At 45.9% G+C, this 18,853-nt stretch overlaps 1 protein-coding gene across 1 annotated transcript in view; it reads right to left on the bottom strand.

Annotated features, from left to right (window-relative positions):
* Positions 1-17,311, bottom strand: part of KLF9 (Kruppel like factor 9) — a 30,665-nt gene extending 13,354 nt beyond the window's left edge. The window contains exon 1 of the mRNA XM_032290931.1: positions 15,508-17,311. Coding sequence (XP_032146822.1) covers positions 15,508-16,012 — 505 coding nt within the window. The 5' untranslated portion in view covers positions 16,013-17,311. The remainder of the gene's footprint in view (positions 1-15,507) is intronic.
* Between the last annotated feature and the right edge of the window lie 1,542 nt (positions 17,312-18,853).

Genomic DNA, 18,853 nt, shown 5'->3' with positions numbered 1-18,853 from the left:
TCAGGAGGTCAAGGCCAACATGGCAAAACCTAGTCTTTACTAAAAATACAAAAATTAAGAAAAAAAAAATACAAAAATTAGCCTGGCATGGTAGCACATGCCTATAATCCCAGCTACTTGAGAGGCTGAGGCAGGAGAATTGCTTGAACCCGGGAGGTGGGGGTTGCAGTGAACTGAGATTGCGCGCCATTGCATACCAGCCTGGGCAACAGAGTAAGACTCTGACTCAAAAAAGGAGAAAGACAGAAACTTCCTGAACATACTACATCTGTTTTCTCATTCCTTCTCTATTTCTACCTTTCCTACTTTTTCCATATGTGAAAGGGACATGGCCCCCTTATAAGAATGGACAGGAATCTTCCTTCAGAGGTGGAAATACACAAACAGTAACAATGGGGGTTGCCCAACAAAGGAGTGTCCTTGTTAGAAAGCTGGTGAGAGGAGTCAGATAGTGAAGAGATGCAAAGATTTGAGTCCAAGAAAGCATTACTCATGGACCAGGCTGGTGGGGCATGCATCCATACAGACCTGCCTTGCCTAGGCCTCCAGCACCCCATTGTCCATCACCATCTGGCTTCTTCCCCACCAAAAAGCAATGTTGACATGCAGGTACAAAACATGAACAGTTGCTTTTTTCCCCATTCTCCATTACCCTCACATGCAGAACCAATACAACGAAAGAAGAAGTGTGCAGGCCATTACTGGGTACAGAGAAGTCCACATTTTCCTGCATACATCATTTCAATAAACATTGAACTCAAAAATCATTCATTCAAAAGTCTGTTTATCAGAAACATTGCTTTGCATGAATAAAAATATTTGATAGGCTTTGAAAGAATAATCCTGCCTGAATGCCATCCCATCATATTATTACCATTTACTTCTGACCTCTCACTGAGTCCTCCTTGTGATTTGGCTTCTGTTTATATTTTATTTGTTGATACAACAGAGACAGCGTAGAGCGTAGGTGTGAGATTTTACTTCCGGATCTCGGTTTATCTGTAGAAAGCAATTTGTCCTATGCTTTAGGTTCTGAAATATGGGAAGCGGGTATGTGTTTGTGACATCTGTATGCAGCACTTCCTCATTTAAGCATGCTGGAGTCTAAGAAGCAAGCCTATCCAAACATCACGTGCATGTTCCCAACCTCAGCTATCTGTGAGATAGCACACATGGTCCCAGCAGAACTCAAACAAAAGACAGCAGGCAATTTTTTTTTTTTTTTTTTTTGAGACAGAATCTTGCTTTGTCACCCAGACTGGAGTGCAATGGCAGGATCTCGGCTCACTGCAACCTCCGCCTCCTGGGTTCAAGCGATTCTTGTGCCTTAGCCTCCCGAGTAGCTGGGATAACAGGTGCCTGCCATCATGCCCAGCTAATTTTTGTATTTTTAGTAGAGACAGGGTTTCACCATGTTGGCCAGGCTGGTCTGGAACTCCTGACCTCAGGTGATCCGTCTGCCTTGGCTTCCCAAAGTGCTGAGATTACAGGCATGAGCCCGCCATGCCTGGCTGAAAACAGATTCTTGACTTTTTAGTTTCTTGACTCAGCAAAAGCTATACATTTATTTTTCTTTGAGGCAAGGTCTCACTCTGTCACCCAGTGACATGATCTCAGCTCACTGTAGCCTCAACCTCCCAGGCTCAAGTGATCCTCCCATCTCAGCCTCCCAAGTAGCTGGACTACAGGTGTGTGCCACCACACCCAGCTAATTTTGTTTATTTTTTGTAGAGACAGGGGTCTTACTATGCAGTCCAGGCTGGTCTCAAACTCCTGGCTCAAGTGATCCTCCTGCCTTGGCCTCCCAAAGTGCTGAGATTATAGGCATGAGCCACTGCACCTGGCCAAGAGCTGTCTTGAAGTCTCAGTTATATGGCCCTACCTGAAAACTGAAAATAGTGCAGAGGCAAAATGTGGACCCTAAACATACATTTTTAACACAATGAAGACCTGCCTCTTGGTGTAGTGTGATAAAAGACCATATGTCAGTTGCAGAATTTTAGAGGTGGATGAGATTGTAGTGATCCTCCAAAGGCCCAGAGAGATGATACAACCTCCCCCCAACCACACAGCCCTTCAAAGACCCGGCCCTGGCCCAGACTAGGTAATGCTGCCTCTGTCCAGCTATTTGTGGGAAAGATAGATAATAAATAAATATCTACCGGGCAGGGCGTGATGGCTTACACCTATAATCCCAGCACTTTGGGAGGCTGAGGCGGGTGGATCACGAGGTCAAGAGATCGAGACCAACCTGGTCAACATAGTGAAACCCCGTCTCTCCTAAAAAAAAATACAAAAATTAGCTGGGTGTGGTGGTGCACGCCTGTAGTCCCAGCTACTTGGGAGGCTGAGGCAGGAGAATTGCTTGAACCCGGGAGGTGGAGGTTACAGTGAGCTGAGATCGCGCCATTGCACTCCAGCCTGGGTAACAAGAGCGAAACTCCGTCTCAAAAAAATCTACCTAAGCACTAAATACCGAACAAGATATAAATGCCTAGTGGCAAAGCTATCCTAAGAACAGATTCTTTGAATCTTTGCATTTTTGGTGATTTTTATCACCATGGAATTCAAACCTGTCATGTTTAGATGATGCCAACTCAGAGAGCAGATGACTTGCCCAAGGGCGCCCTGCACGATAGTGTGTGACCAGATTAAAACCAGTTTTCAAATTACTCCTTCAGTTTTAAGCACAAAATGAGATTAGATGTGAAAGAAGAGCCCAGATGCAAACTAAAAGCACAGAGACTGACCTTTCACAGTGCCTTTTTTCTAATTCTCTGCCTTCCAGGCCCTTCCTTCATATGCATTGCCTCAGGGAGGTCAGACACAGTTTAGGATAAATAAGTTGCCACTGAGCTTTAATTTTCAAAGTAGCACTTAGAAAAACCCAAGTCCTTGAGCTTAAAAAACTCTCGATTTGCCAGAACTTCCCACCAGGACATGAGGGGCAGGAAGACAGAAGGAGGTGGTAGGACTGTATTAGAGACACAGAAGTCTCCAGGTCTTTACTGTCCTTGTAGAGACAGCCTTCGAGGCATGCCTACAGGAAGTGCCTTAAACAAACAAGGCCCTCTCGGAAACCCTGCACACGCCATGACACCTGAGGAGTTGGGGAGCTGCAAGTGAGAGGGGTCCCAGTGCATGCACTCTTATAAGTGCAGGGTAGGAAAAAGAACTGTGTTCCTGAGCCCAAAATGGTGCTGTTGGAGAAATCCACAAAGGGACTGGATCACGGTGCAAAGATCTAACACCTACAGCCACTGATATCAGCCTGTGAGGATGGGGACACAGGCAGGTGCATGACAGTCATCCCAGTGGACATCACCATAAGGTCAAAGGGTAGCATGCAACATGGATGGCTCTCCCATGAGGCTGAAACAAGAGATGACCCCCATGCTCACCAAACAACAGATCACTCCCAGGGAAACAAAAGGCAAGGAACCCCAAATAATAGAGAGAACCCTGATTTTGCAAACATTTAGCCAAAAGAGAATACAATTTAATACAGAAATAACTGAGACCCTGAATTGCCAAGAAAAAGATTGTCCCCCAGCAGCAGAAATGGAGAGACCAATGCCTGATTAGTCAACACCTACTCTATCTGCTAGGTTGTGGCATTCATGAGGACTCAGGGTGAAAAGTGACGCCATCCAATAAGTGTTTCCATCCAGCTTTTTCCCTCTGGGCTCAACCTCTGCACACTGTTCACAGCACAATATGGCTGCAACAACCATAAATCCTACTCATATATGCCACATAGGCCACCAGCATCTTTCCAAACATTTAACCTTTCTACTCCTGGAATGGAGTGAGCCACTAAGTCACATGGCTTGGTGCTTGTCACCAAAGACCGCAAAGAACAGCAGGTCGGAGCTGTCCAACCTTCACAAAGCAGCCCCCACTCAACCCTCCCCCTGAGATCTTAGAAAAGGAATATGGTCCCCTCTTTGGGATTCATTCCTACAGAATGTTTTGAAATTTAGGAGCAAGCAGGGCTTTAAGAAGAAATGCCTCAGGTTAGGCTGTGTGTGGTGACTCATGCCTGTAATCCCAACAGTTTTGGAGACTGGGGCAGGAGGATCACTTGAGGCCAGCAGTTCGAGACCAGCCTGAGCAATATAGAGAGATCCCATCTCTACAAGAAAAAAAAAAAAAAATTTTTTTTAATTAGCTGGGCATAGTGGTGAGTGCCTGTGGTCCCAGCTATTTAGGAGACTAGGCGAGAGATCTCTTGAGCCAAGGAGTTTGAGGATGCAATGAATGATCTGTGATTGTGCCACTGTACTCCAGCCTGGGCGACAGAGCAAGGACCTGTCTCAAGAAAGCCAGCCTGGCCAACATGGTGAGACCCCGTTTCTACTAAAAATACAAAAATTAGCTGGGTGCAGTGGCTCACACCTGTAATCCCAGCACTTCTGAAGCCCGAGGTAGGTGGATCACTTGAGGTCAGAAGTTCAAGACCAGCCTGGCCAACATGGTAAAACACTGTCTCTACTAAAAATACAAAAATTAGCTGGGTGTGGTGGCGGGCACCTGTAGGCCCAGCTTCTTGGGAGGCTGAGGCAAGAGAATCATGTGAACCTGGGAGGCGGAGGTGACAGTGAGCCGAGATTGCGCCACTGCACTCCAATCTGTCTCAAAAATAAATAAATAAAAATAAATAAAATAAAAATAAAAACTAGAAAAAAAAAAAAAAAAGAAATGCCTCAGATTAGAGAAAATGGCCCATGTTTTTCACACTGGGAACCCCTGCTTTAGTGAGATAATGCTCACTGAACAAGCATTTTGTGGCTGGCCCATGAGTATGGATTGCAATACGGGAGAAAGCCAGCTGTTTGGTCATCATTTTGCTTATTTTCTTTAAATGGTAATGGTACAAAACTACTGTGGAATGACGGTAGCACAGGGATTTCAGTCACTTTTATGTGTTTTTGTTAAGCTGTTTTTAAGCTCCCCTTTTTGCCTCTTATGATTTATTATAGTGTTTTTCTCAGGCACTGTGCACGCTGAATACACTTCTGAATCTCAGTGGGAACTGCCACATAAACAGCTCGTCTTTGCTAGACTCGGCTGTTATCTGTTAGTACATAGGGTAATAAATGTTTCTGTAAATTTGATTTGTTTCTCTCGGCATTAAAATGGACAGACTGGAATTAAAACTAAGTCAATGGCTTTGAAGTTCACCCTGCTGCTGCTGTTATACTTGTTCCATGTGAGGCTTTTGGTATCGGCTTCTAGAATATCCACTCAGGAGGGCCTGTGGGTGTTTGCCTGCGAGTACGTAACACGTGTCAAAATCATCTATCTTCTGCAAAGACCCTTCTGTACATTCACTTACGGCCTATCTTTCGAGTTGAACTCCAGAGGCAGTTCAGAGCTCTCTCCCATCAAAAGAAAGAGAAATATAGAGGACACAAAATATGATCATACTGTTTGCCTCTCATTTTGTCAAACTCTGTTCTTTGGAAAATTCTGTTGGTAGTTCTAAATGGGACGATAGCTGGGAATGGTGGCTCATGCCTGTAATCCCAGCACTTTGGGAGGCCGAGGGGGGTGGATCACCTAAGGTCAGGAGATCCAACCTGGTCAACATGGTGAAACCCCAACGCTACTAAAAATACAAAAATTAGCCAGGCATGGTGGTGTGTGGCTGTAATCCCAACTACTCGGGAGGCTGAGGCACGAGAGTGGCTTAAACCCAGGAGGTGGAGGTTGCAGTGAGCTGAGATCATGCTGCCGTACTCCAGGATGGGCAACAGGGCAGGACTCTGCCTCAAAAAAAAAAAAGTAAAAATAGAAATAAAAATAAATAAATAAATAAATAAATGGGACGATAGAGTGAATAGGTGTTGGTTTTGCCTGTCTGGCATTTATTCCTTTTTGGAGAAGAAATAACACACTAAATTTCCTTTTGGCAACAACTCCTTCCCCATTCACAGAGTAGACTACATGTACTTCTAGGGAAGGTGACCCCACACCTCCAGACCCAGAGGTTGGATGTGGCCCAGTCAGGCCACAGTGATTCATTTCAGGGATTGGGCACTCAATCTGAACTAGTCATAGAGCTTAAAGCTCAGAACTTTTGCTGAAATCACTGGGAATGGAAAACTGTCTTTCCTTGGGGCTTGCTTAAGTGGCAGGATATGAGTCTGGAACTGCGGGCAGCCATCTCACCACTATTTGGAGACAGCTCCTACCCGCCACCAACCCCCGGACTATTGCCATGAATGAGGCCAAAGCAAAAGGCAGCAAAGCTGAGCCACGGAGAGGCAGACGCTGAGTGCCTGTCCCCACAGACACTGAAATGAGAGCTACCCCTAGATGTGTTTATAACCTGAACCAATAAAGTTTCATTTTTTTTATTAAGCCAGTCTCTGTTTGGATTCTGTTGTCCTGACTAACATAGCTTTGGGCCTACAACAAGGTCATTTTTCAATGGGAAGGAAGCAGCTTCTGGATAAGTATGGCAAATACAGAGTAGGTGTGGTCAGAGTCCAAGATTTCTGCTGACACTCCTAACTGAGGTTCATGAAAACCAACCACGAGCCAGAGTTGGAACAACAAAAGAGTAGACAGCTGAAGACTGGTGGCTCTGGGACCAAATCCAAGAGAACCACGTAAAACACAGGGTCTCTTCCCACTGGCAGAAACCCAAGGGGTCCAGATCAGCAAGAATTCATGCCCAACTCCACCCACCTAGAGACAGACTAGGAAAATTCCAGTATAACCTTGAACTAGGTTAACTAACTCTCAGTCTGATTCCTCTTATTAAATGAGAAGAACAGAAGGCACTTTTCTATATCACAGGATTCCTGTGGGTTTAAATGTGACAGTGCATGTAAACCATTTAGGTTGGAACCTGACATATAATGAGTGTTAGATATTATATTATCACTATTATTCACAAAATCCAAAGCACCTGCTACCAGCATTCTACACAGCTTTTTGCATGTTAGTCACTCAGTAAATAATTTAAGTGAGTGAGATGGCCCGGTATAGTGGCTTAAGCCTGTAATTCTAACAGTTTGGGAGGCTGAGGCGGGCAAACGGTTTGAGCTTAGGAGATGGAGACCACCAGCCTGGGCAACATGGTAAAACCCAGTCTCTACAAAAAATACAAAAATAGGCCGGGCATGGTGGTGTGCATCTGCAGTCCCAGTTACTTGGGAGGCTGAGGTGGGAGGACTGCTTGAGTGGGGAGCAGGGGGGAGTTGGGGGAAAGTGCAGGTTACAGTCAGCCAAGATCCTTCGTGCCACTGCACTCCAGCCTCGGCGACAGAGTGAGACTCGGTCTCAAATAATAATAATAATAATAATAAATAATTTAAGTGAGTGAGGCAGTGCTGGATTAATCTGGAATTCTGAACAAAAATTCTAGGAATCTCAAGGGCTTCCGGGACACACATATAAATTCTTAATTTTTAATTATAATGGTGTGCTAAATGATTTAAACACCTTGTGTGAATTAAGCCTCATAACAACTTCATAAATATGTAATTACTGAGCTCCATTTTACAGATGAGAAACCTAAGGCTCACAGAAGGTAAGTATAGCCTGAGTTGTCATAAATAAAGTGGTGGAGGCAGGATTCAAAACTCATAAGTAACGGACCCAAAAGCCTGTGCTCTGATGGCTCTGTCTCCTGTCTCTGTACTGAAGGTAAAGGCCCCTCACATTCCAGTTCCTCAGTCTTGACTGTTCAATATGAAATAGGTCAGGCCTTACTCTTTCTTTCTAACTGCCTGTCTTATCAATGATAGCTCTCTGCAAGAGAGAGATGATGGTGAAACCTTTTCTTCTCCCTGGATTTCTTTGGGCTAAGATGATCTGTAACTTTGTTCCCAGGTCTAAAATGTCCAAAACTCTCAAGAGAGACTTTTGTGTTTTCGTCCATCGCCTATTCCACTGGTTCCCACTTTGGTTCAAGTCAGGCACTTTGGGAGATACTCCCTTCCACAAGCATGGAGGCTCAGCTTGGAAAAATGGTCAAACTTCATTGAATACATAACACCGCTGACTGCATTTCAAATCTTTATCATTAATTTTGTATGGCTTAAGCTTCCGTCTCTTATTTGAATCTATTTAAATAAATATCCTCACTTTTTAAAAAGACTCAATCTGGCCAGTTAAGGATTGGCCCTTCTCCTGTTCAAATTATCATTCTCAGTTTCATTAAAAATAAAGAAATTCAAAGCCCCAACAGCAGCAGCTCTGGGCTTAGATCGTGAGCAAACTGGCTCTCTCAGCTCAACAACCTTTAGATTTCAGATCTAGATTCTTCAATTCTCATCTCAGGATTCCAAAGTCAATTATGCCACACTGTAAACTGAGATTAACAGAGAAGCCTTCGGGCATACCATCAAAAAGTCTTTGGACACACATGGCAATGAATGCCTTGCAAGGTCCCATGTGTTTAAAAAAAAAAAAAATGGATGCATCTCACACCCTCAGTGGGGATCACATTCTTATGAATAATAATGTAAGTCCTATTATCTGCTGAGGGGACTGCGTGAGACTGGGATAAAACAAATGTTTACTTTTGACCTTAATGCATCAAAAAGGTATTAAAGTTTCAGGAGGATTCTAGGTAAGCAGTGGAAGGAAACCTCTCAGCAGCACTGCTTTGGGCTGTTTCAGAGAGTGCTGCTCCCATAAAACTGGCATAGGCCACCCCAGCTAACTCCACCTCTGCCCTTTCACTTGGTTAATTCCGTGTAGCATCCCTTTAAACCAAGGTGAAAAACAAAAATGTTAAGTATACACTGAAGCCCCAGGAGAGCACAGGGAAGCAGCCGGGGGGTGAGGTGGGGTGGGGGGAGGCGGCAAGAATTCAAATGAAAAACTGCAAATAATTCAAAATAAAGGAAAAATTCCTAGGCACACACAGAACCAAGCTTGAAGCTAATGCTTCCAACCACCTAGTACCCTCACGTACCGCTAAGGCTCTGGGAGATTACACACAATGTGACCACTCACATGTTAGTCAAGGCAGAGAGGTGGCTTTGGAACCCTGGTGGTGTGCCTGAAAGCCCTCCAAATCCCCCAAAACATTTCAGGAGAACAATCCCCATCTCTCTGAGAGAGGGTGGGGCTGCACTTTCTTAAAGACAAAATGATGGATGTGATGACCTCTCAAGGTCACTTCCAACCTCCAAGTGCTATTCTTTTAATACTAACAACTGCTGCCACCAAGTGCTCTGAGTTAGGCCCAGGCCTGTGACTAACTTCCAACAAAAAGTGGGGCAGAGAGAGAGAGCCAGGATTGCTCAAAGACCACCGAAAGAGGATCTCGCTTCTTTCCCTTTTTAACCATCTGTGGGGTTTTTTTTCTTCTTCCTTTTGCCCCTCCTTTTTGCGTGTGTTGCATAGAAACAGAAAGTGCCTTTGTACCAATTACTAGGCACTAATTTACACTCTTCAGTGGGCGCTGGGCTTGCTGGAGAAACATTAGGAAAAGGTGGGAGGGTCGGATGTGGGGGAGGATTCTAGCAGTGGAGGAAGGAATGGCATGCTACGAGCTTTTTCTCCAAGCCTGAGAACAGCCAAGGGGAAAGAGAAGGAGAAAAAAAAAGAATACAGAAGATTTGGAAGTCAAGACTAACAAATGCGACAAAGCTTTTTTTTTTTTTTTTTTTTTTAAATCAAGAATGCTAATGATCATAAGGCATTCAGAAATCAAACTGATGGGATGGAAAGCAGGCTCCACCTAGAGCATGTCAGATTGTTTTAGGGGCTTCTGAAAGAGTACAGACGGGAAATCATCCGCCCACTTTTCTTCTCAATGAACTTAGTAAGGAAAACCATTGTCAGCCATTTTCCCAATATGTCATATGATGTTTCTCCAGGGGAAGTTCAATCTGGGAATTTCCCACAGATGTTGCGGAATGACTAGTCCTTGGGATAAGCGTCAACAATTGAGACAGGAATGTAAATCTGACCCTCATGTTCAAAATCCAAGAATTCATTTCCCTCAGCTTACAACTTTGTGTCTCAAGGTAATGGGGTGTCACCATCCAAGTGGCACTGTATTTACTCTGGTACCTCCCTCTCTTACCCGGGAACCCACTTATACCCCTCCCCTCTCCCTTCTCACCACCCACAGAAGATGTAAGAAGAAAATCAAGAGAAACAATGTGCATACTCTGTAATTTGACTCCACTTGTGTTTTCTATTGTGAAACAGTAATCCTGCCAGCAGAAGCTTCTCAAGAGGCCCCCCACCCCCCACTTTGTCTTTGCTAGGGCAGATAGATGGAAGGTGACACAGGACAAGCGGGAAATGTGGGAAGAAAGGCAACTGCTGGCTCCTACCTTGGGACTAGTAATAAGAGCTGTAGGGTCCTAACAGACTCCATCCCCAGGGTCAGATTTCTGCAGAGAGCTCTGGCTGGAGAGCTGTCTGCGCATATTTCACTTGATTCAAAGGAGTTTTAGCCTCTGGCCTAAAACCCAGAAGCAAACGCTACAGGAAACTCTTGCAGCCTTGGAAACCCATCCTCTGTAACTAGAAGCCGTGTGCAAGCAGCCTTTTGCATAGACTGTTATTCTTCCCTAACAGGGTACTTTATATCACTCCTTTTGCTAAATGGGCTGGGGCAGTATCATCTCCAAGCGGGCAAAAATTGGTTGTGTGGCGGGTGAAAAAAGTCTTAGTTATTACACCAGTTTGTCGCCTTCGGAAGTGGGCACAGTTCATAAACAGATGTATCTGTGGAATTAAAATGTAATGGGGGAGGCCAGGCACAGTGGCTCATGCTTGTAATCCCAGCACTTTGGGAGGCCAAGGTGAGCAGATCACTCGAAGTCAGGAGTTCAAGACTAGCCTGGCCAATATGGTGAAACCCTGTCTCTACTAAAAATGCAAAAAATTAGCCGGGTATAGTGGCACACACCCATAATCCCAGCTACTCTGGAGGCTGAGGCAGGAGAATCAATAATGGAGGGGACAATTATGGAAAAAAGATAGAGAAACAATTATCTGCACAAGCCCCACCCAGGCCTAGCTGTAAATCTATGTTGGATAAAGCAAGTCGAGTTATGAAATGCCATTCCAAATCACTTTGGGGAGCCCTCTGCAAAGAAGAATGGGGTAGAGAGAATGTATACCTAAGGATCCAGGTACTGGGCTTCCGTTCCACTCATGAAGAGAAGAGAAGTTGGTAAGGGCTGGGCAGGGCCTACTTAATTAGGCAGCCCAGTGAGCTAAGGCCCTTTAGTCTAGGGCAAGGCCTTGTTTTGTCCCTAAAGCCCTACCTCCAAGGCAATGAAGGTGAATTTTTTCCACATACCTCTGATAACATCAGACTCTCCTTAATTGAACAGTTGATTCCAAAGCCTTTTGCAGTGATTAAGGGAGAAGAGGGCAAGAGGCTCAGGACAACCTCATGCCTTTAAGCAAAATTCCCACCTAAGTTATAGTTGGCCAGTGATGGACATTCCTAGGGGGGCCAGAAAAATCTATTTCCCATATTGGAGAACAACTTCTACATGGAGGCTGTCCAGATCCTTCCCACCAGGTATGCCAAGCATCCCAAGGATGTGTTCAGAGAGGCAAAGGAGAAGCAGAAGCCACCACTCAGGGCTTGCATAGCTCCCGTCTCTCCTGTTTTTTTATGTGAGCCTCATTTTTCACTATTTTAAGGTTTTATATATATATATAAAACCTTAAAAATCTTTTTTCATAGAACTGGGGTGTCATGGTTGGAATTTGGGGTTTTCTGATTTTCAGAATCCTATAACCAGTGCTATCAAACTTAACCCATTGTCACCACTTGGCGAGAGCTGACTTAAGCCCCTCCAAAAAGAGAATAAGATGGCACCTGGCATAGAAACAAGGCCTCAGGTTTCTATCATCTGGATGTTAACCCAGCATGGTTCAACATCAGCCCATTCTGATGACTTCCGAACTGGAATTAGAATGTAGTTGTTTCCTTCTCCAAAGGGTAACACTGCCTTTACCACCCACCCCCCGAAATCTGCTTATACTTTTTGTGAAGTGTATCTGCAAAGTCAGGAGACTTAGGATGAACTTCATGGTAATTATATTTTCAAATAATATGCCTGATATATTTTCATGTAAAATACTCCATGTTCAAAAATTAATCTGAAACAGTACAAATAAACACATCATAAAGTGTCCCAAAAGTCTGGAAACAGGAAAAATAGTGTATTTGTTGCATCTTATTTTCTTCAGATTAACAACAGATCCACTGCTTAAACTTTAGAGGTATATCACCTGAAAAGATCCGGTCTGGAGGTTGAAGAAAAACAAATTGAACATACTATTTGAAAATGTAAATTAATATACTACTTAATAAGTTTATCCAGTGTTTCCTGATTTTGAGGTGACGTTCTGTATATTACACACAAACTACAGGACCCAGCATTTCTCAAGGGCTTACTGTGTGTGGAACACTACTAGATGCTTTATAGATGTTATCTTTGCACAAGAACATGCGACTTGAGGATAGCAGCCCTGTCTTGTGGATTAAGAAAGTGAGGCTTAAGTAGGAGTTGAACAATGAGAACACATGGACACAAGGAGGCAACATCACACACTGGGGCCTGTTGGGGGCTGGAGGGTAGGGAAGGAATAGCATTAGGAGAAATACCTAATGCAGATGACGGGTTGACGGGTGCAGCAAACCACCATGGCACATGCATACCTACGTAACAAAACTGCACGTTCTGCACATGTACCCCAGGACTTAAAGATACCAAAAAAAAAAAAAAAAAAAAAAAGGAAGAAGAAAGTGAGGCTTAAACAAAGAAGAGATTGGAAACTTAAATACCAGAAGAAATCATGTAAATGATTAAAATACAAGGTACTGCCCGCATTATGATCTGTTCAAGCCAATTATTGATAGGTAGGAATTCAGGCCCCTTTTTGCCAGATCTTTTGATTTTTTTTTTCCAGAGAAGCCAGAAATCTGGATTCATGCCATAATCCTCTGATTTTTAGATGTTGGTAACTAATTAAATTTTTATAAGCCCTGTGCTGGCCAAGCCAAACAAATCTGCAAAGCAAATTCAGCAGCAAGCCTCCAGTTTGCAAACTCGGAGTTAAAGTAACTTGCTTATGGTCTTAAATGAGAAAACAATAGGACAAATCAGAACCCAGCTCAGTCGGCCTTAATTGTGTCTTTACTCCCAGGACACTACAGAAGTAAGTAGCAGCACTGAATTAGAAGAAAGTCTGTTTGAATGACTCAACTTCTAAAGCTGGTGTAGAAGTGGTCTATGGAAGTGGCAGCTGTATGAGGCTCTATAAGGAAGTGAGCAAGCTGGAGGGTTTCTTGCAGGAATGTTAGCAACAGTGAGCAAGGGGGTGTGGCTGGGAGTTTAGCTCTTAAAATCTTCACAGAATGCAGACATTCCAAATGCCATCTCTGCCCACCTTCTTGATTTAACACAATTAGAAAGAAAATTAGGAAACTCTTTACCCTACCCTAAAATCAATTTAAATTGAAGTTGTATCTGAAACTTCCAGATGCAGGAGACCTCCAAGTCTCTTATTTAAAGTGACCTTAACATATACCTCCTCTAGCAGGAATACAATTCTGACAGTATTAACCCAGGCTGAGGTTTGGTTTGACCACGCACTAGGATTAGAGATCCCCAAATCACAGACACCTGCAATCACTATATCCCTAGGTTCAAAGGACTGACGGTAACACTTAAAGCTGGATGAACATCTCACTTCGTTTTCCACTCTTGACTGTGAAAAAGGTTCTCTGGAAGCAGCTGAGCCGAATGACTTGCCTTATGGAGAATTAAGGAGCAGCACGCATGCACGCACACATAAGCAGCCATTTCTATAAATGCTTGAGAAAAATCACTCAGCCTAACGGCCCAGAACCCTGGAAACCCTATTCCTGAGTCGGACAGACTCTGGCAGCTCACAGAGGCGCTGCGGCCCTCCCTGGCTTCACGACTGGGAAGCTCCCTGAAGGAGAAAATGCCTTTGCTCAAGGTGGCAGTGGGTGTCGATGCGAACAACTGAACTCCGGGAACATGGCTGACACAGCCAGGCCCGCCCAGCAGCTGTTGGTGAGTAACACCCTCCGGTTAATATACCCCTACTTCACCCCCAGAGCCACACTAAAGGTCACATCCCCCAAAGCAGGCACATGCCTTTCAGCAACCTTACAGATACAAACCTTAAAATGTGCTGTTTTATGGCAACCTAGATGATGACCCCAAACAGAACCAGATTTTGCATTAACCATGGAGGAAATTGTCTGATTTCGGTGCCAGCAGCCACCTCCACAAGAACAAGTTCTTCAAAGGAAATGGAATGAGACGCAGTTACGTGGCCTTTCTTTTAAAAAGGAAAGCAAAGCAAAACAAAAAACCTCAACCAAGTATCACTGTTAACCCACAGGCCCAGGACCTCATCTTAAAAGTATCGAAGTATTACTCCAAAAAATGACACTTCTCCAACTAACTCGAACAATACCCTCTCAAACACAGCGTCACAGGACAGAGGCAAAAGGCTTCTCTGAGAGGACCAAGCCTCAGCTATCTCATCTGAATGGCGTTTATAAAAGCAGCTTTCCGAAGATGGTCAGATAGCCTGTCCAAATGTGAATGCTTTCCCACTTTTACCGTACATGTTAAACACAACCAACAGCATTGGCTGACCAAGGTCCCTGGAAGTCTCCAAAGCCTGTTTTATAAGGCAGATAGATGTCTTTCTGGCCACATTCATTTGTCCAGCCCTGCCTCTCGCCATCCTAGGGAGGAACTATTCCCTGAGGCCTCCAGAACTGCCCACCATTCGTTACCAAGCTTTGACCTCCGGCAAGGACCACACCTCCCTGCAAACAGCCTGATTCAGGGGTGGAGGGTGCGACCTAAGTCACATGGCCAAAAAAAAAAGCTCTGAAATCTGGCTCATTAGGAAAGCTAATGAGTGAAGTTAACCCACCATTACTTGATCAAACTCCTCTGCTGCCTGAAGCAGGGTTATTTTAAACCTCTCAGGGGACTCCTGACCATATTTAAAACCACCTTGGCAAGCCCAGAAAAGTAGCAGGCATCCAGCTAAATGAGTCCTTAGTCATCCCTAAAAGGCTCTAAGTAAAGTGCGCCGCGTCCCCCCTCAGTTTCAGCCACTTCTCTGCAACCGAACAAGGGAATTAAATAAAAGATACGCCATCTGACTTCCCCGTCTTTCCCAGGTGGGGTGGCCCCACCGTCGCGGGGTGCGGGAGTCCCGGGGGCGGAGCGGGACGGGGGAGGGGCAGACACCACTCCCCGAGAAGCCAAACACCGCATTTGCTCTGCCCGCCAGTTTAAGGCTCCCCGTGGCTCCCGGAGGCCGGGGACCATTAAGGAGAGAGTGAGCTTTCCGCCAATGCACAAATTATTAAAAGAGTTAAAACCGCATCTTATCCAACATGTTTGCACCCTTTCGGCCGAATGCAGTGTCCTGAACGCCCAGGAACGCTGCCTGGCCAAAGGTTAACTAACCCAGAGCTCCGGGGGAGAGGGCGACGCCGCTAACCTGTATGCACTCTGTAATGGGCTTTGAGATGGGAGGATTTTCCATAGACTTTCCCACAGCCACTGTAGGGGCACTTGTGCCTCTTTTCGGAGGCGTGTTTCCCCTTCGCAGCCACTCCAGGGTGGAGGAGGGAGAGCGGGCTGGGCGCGCTGCCAGGATCCTGTCTCTCCTCCGGGCTGTGGGAAGGACTCGACCCAGATTCGGTGGTCACGTCGCTGTCGGATCCCATATCCTCATCTGGACTCTCCAGACTGTCGCTGCACACGGAGGGGGTCTGGATGGGTCGGTACTTGTTCAGGTCCAACAAGCTCTTGGCGATGGTGACGAGCGTGCAGTAATCCTTCCAGGTGTCCCCCGGGTCACCGTGCTCCTTGGTCACCTCGCGCTCAGGTAGTCGCAGCCGCTCGGCGTCCGGAGCGCCCCCATGCTCCGGCACCGCAGCGCGGTTCGAAATGGAAACCAGACACTGGGCAGCCACGAAGTCCATGTAGGCGGCCGCGGACATGGTGCGGGCGACGGCAGCCCCAGCGGCGCGGCCGAACTTGGCGGTGGCTGCGGAGGTTCGGCTCGCCCTGCCCTAGCCTCGGACGACAAGCGCTGCGCGGCGCGGCACGGCGCGGCGGCCAAGGGGGCGGGGGCGCGGGGCGCTTCCGACTCGCAGGAGCGCCGAGGCGACCTCAGCCCCTCATCTTTACGTAACCGGCAGCGCCTCCGCACGCAGCATCCACGGCCCCAGGCTCCGCGGCGCCGCCGCCTCTCGCCGCCGCCCCTGCCCAGCGCGGGCCGCGATCCCCCGACGGGCGCGCCGGCCCTTCTGAGCCGGCTCCCTTGGAAAGATGCCACACGTGGCGGTCGCAAGTTTATTCGACTGAAAACGCCCCCGAGGCGCTGAGAGAGGAAACTGCAAGAGAGGTGCACGCCCTCGGCCGCCTCCCCGTCGAGCCAAAGCCCCAGGACATTCACCCGACCACCCCGAAGCGGGTGGCGAGGGCCACGCCGAGCGCCAAGTCTAAGAGACACTTTTTCCTGAGTCCACTGACGGCTTCTGAGCCCCTGCTCCTGCCGGTCCGCACCGTTCCGGCATTCTCCTGCTCAGTAACAATTTCGCAGAATCCCATCACGTCACAAACCAAACCCCCTCCAATTGGCCAGTGGGGAGGGTGATTCAACTCTGTTTACTTTCTCCCCCTGCCAGTCAGATCAGCCTTTCGGTGGAGAGGTGCGTCTAGAACTGAGGCGTGCGGCCAATCCGACTGTTCCGTTTCGCTGCCTCGTGCTACCCCTACAGCCTCGAACACTGACATTTAAAAGGGTAACAGCTGGGAGGCAGGAAAGGAGCAGCCGCACACTTTCGGAGCGCTTCACGGTCCCGTGTGGCCAGTCCAGGCCTCCTGGCTCACGTTCCAGCTTGCGGAGCTTTGGGACACATCTTTCCTAGTCAGTTGCGCTCGTTCCTATGGCAAAAGAGAACTTCAGCTTTGTTTTTCCAGCTCCCAAACAGTTAAGTGACTTCCTGCAAACGCTACAGTCCCAGCAACCAGCCTTCCAATCAAAAGTAAGTTGGTTGATGTCACTGGCATTTGCTCGGCCAATCAGAAGGGCGTTCCGAAAGCAAGCGCTCGACACTTGTAATCGCGAAGAGCTGTAGTGAAACTGGACACATCTTTGTATTTTGTGTTTGTTGTTGGTAGTAAATATTGAGTTATGGATGAGAGGACAGGGGTGATGAATAAATGCAGTGTGAATCTGTAATTTTTTAAACCCCATTATGTCAGGATAAATCCAAGAATAAACAGAAATGAGAAAGAATTCGTTTTGTTATATATATATTTTGGATGCAGCATACTTCGGGGCAGATGTTTAAAAATTCTTCCATCCAATACATTAACTATGACCAATTCATCTTAAAACTGCAGTGCTAACAAAAGTTCTGGTTTTATAGCATAGCCTTTTTATTGCCCTAGATTCTTCCATCGAAACAACCCATCTTTGCTTTTGTCATATCTCTTAATTCCTCTACTACTCTGGTGCAACTTAACCTAAATAAATTATTTTAGCTTTATCTGGGAGCTATTTTTAACCCACCTTAAATGGCGGTTTAAATGATAAATGGAGACATAAACCATTCATTTGTGTAACTTTTAACAAAAACCCACCATTCTTGGCTCATTTTCTTTCCAGAGCCCCTGCATCGTTTTTGGGACATGTTTCTCTTCCCTCACTTCACAAATGTGGAGACTGAGATACAGAGAAGTGACTTATCTTGTTAGATAATGACAGAACCCAGTAGAAACCAAAAGTCTCCTGATTTCTAGCTCTTTGTGCTTACAACTAAGCCCTTTTGGTTTTGTGAAATATTAACTGTGCTGAACAGATTTTTAGGGACTAGAATAAGCCAGAGATCCTTAGCGGTGGAATATTATGACATTACTTGGTCAGCAATTAGCATGGATCTTGGAGTCTGATTAACTTGGTTTACCCCACCCTCCGGATTAATGATGCAGTTGTTTTCCCTCTTGATAGCTGAGAAAAGAATCTAGGGCTAGTGTCTTTTTGCAAGAGGCATACTGTCAGTACAACTGATTAAAAATAATTCACTTTCGTGAACTGTGAGAGGTACCTGATTGTATGTGATAGGGATTCGGTGAGTTCCAACCCTGACTCCCACTGGCTGTTAACCTTTGTTAAGAGAAAGTTACACCAGGTTCTAGTCTCCAAGGGAAGGGTCTCAAATTAACACTACTAATTTAAGGTCTAGAGTAGTTTCCTTTTACTTTATTTTTAAAGTGGTACATCAAAAAAAGAAAATTAAAAAAAAAAAAATTAACCAGGCATGATGGCTCACACCTGTAGTCCCAGCTACTCAGGAGGGTGAGGCAGAAAAGACTGCTTCAAGCCGGGCGCGGTGGCTCACGCCTGTAATCCCAGCACTTTGGGAGGCCGAGGCGGGTGGATCACGAGGTCAAGAGATCGAGACCATCCTGGTCAACATGGTGAAACCCCGTCTCTACTAAAACTACAAAAAATCAGCTGGGCATGGTGGCGCGTGCCTGTAATCCCAGCTACTCAGGAGGCTGAGGCAGGAGAATTGCCTGAACCTAGGAGGCGGAGGTTGCGGTGAGCCGAGATCGCGCCATTGCACTCCAGCCTGGGTAGTAACAAGAGTGATACTCCGTCTCAAAAAAACAAAAACAAAAACAAAAAAAAAAAAAAAAAAAAAAACAAGACTGCTTCAGCCTAGGAGGTCAAGGCTGCAGTGAGCCCTGATCACACCACTGCACTCCAGCCTGGGCAACACAGCAAGGCCCTCTTAAAAAAAAAAAAAAATCCTAACTAAGGGTGGCTC

The sequence above is a fragment of the Sapajus apella genome, unplaced genomic scaffold, assembly GCF_009761245.1.
Source record: "Sapajus apella isolate SASKATOON/1434 unplaced genomic scaffold, GSC_monkey_1.0 scaffold24, whole genome shotgun sequence".
Classification (NCBI taxonomy): domain Eukaryota; kingdom Metazoa; phylum Chordata; class Mammalia; order Primates; family Cebidae; genus Sapajus; species Sapajus apella.
The sequence above is the reverse complement of the archived record's forward strand: the minus strand, read 5'-3'. Positions and strand labels throughout refer to the sequence as shown.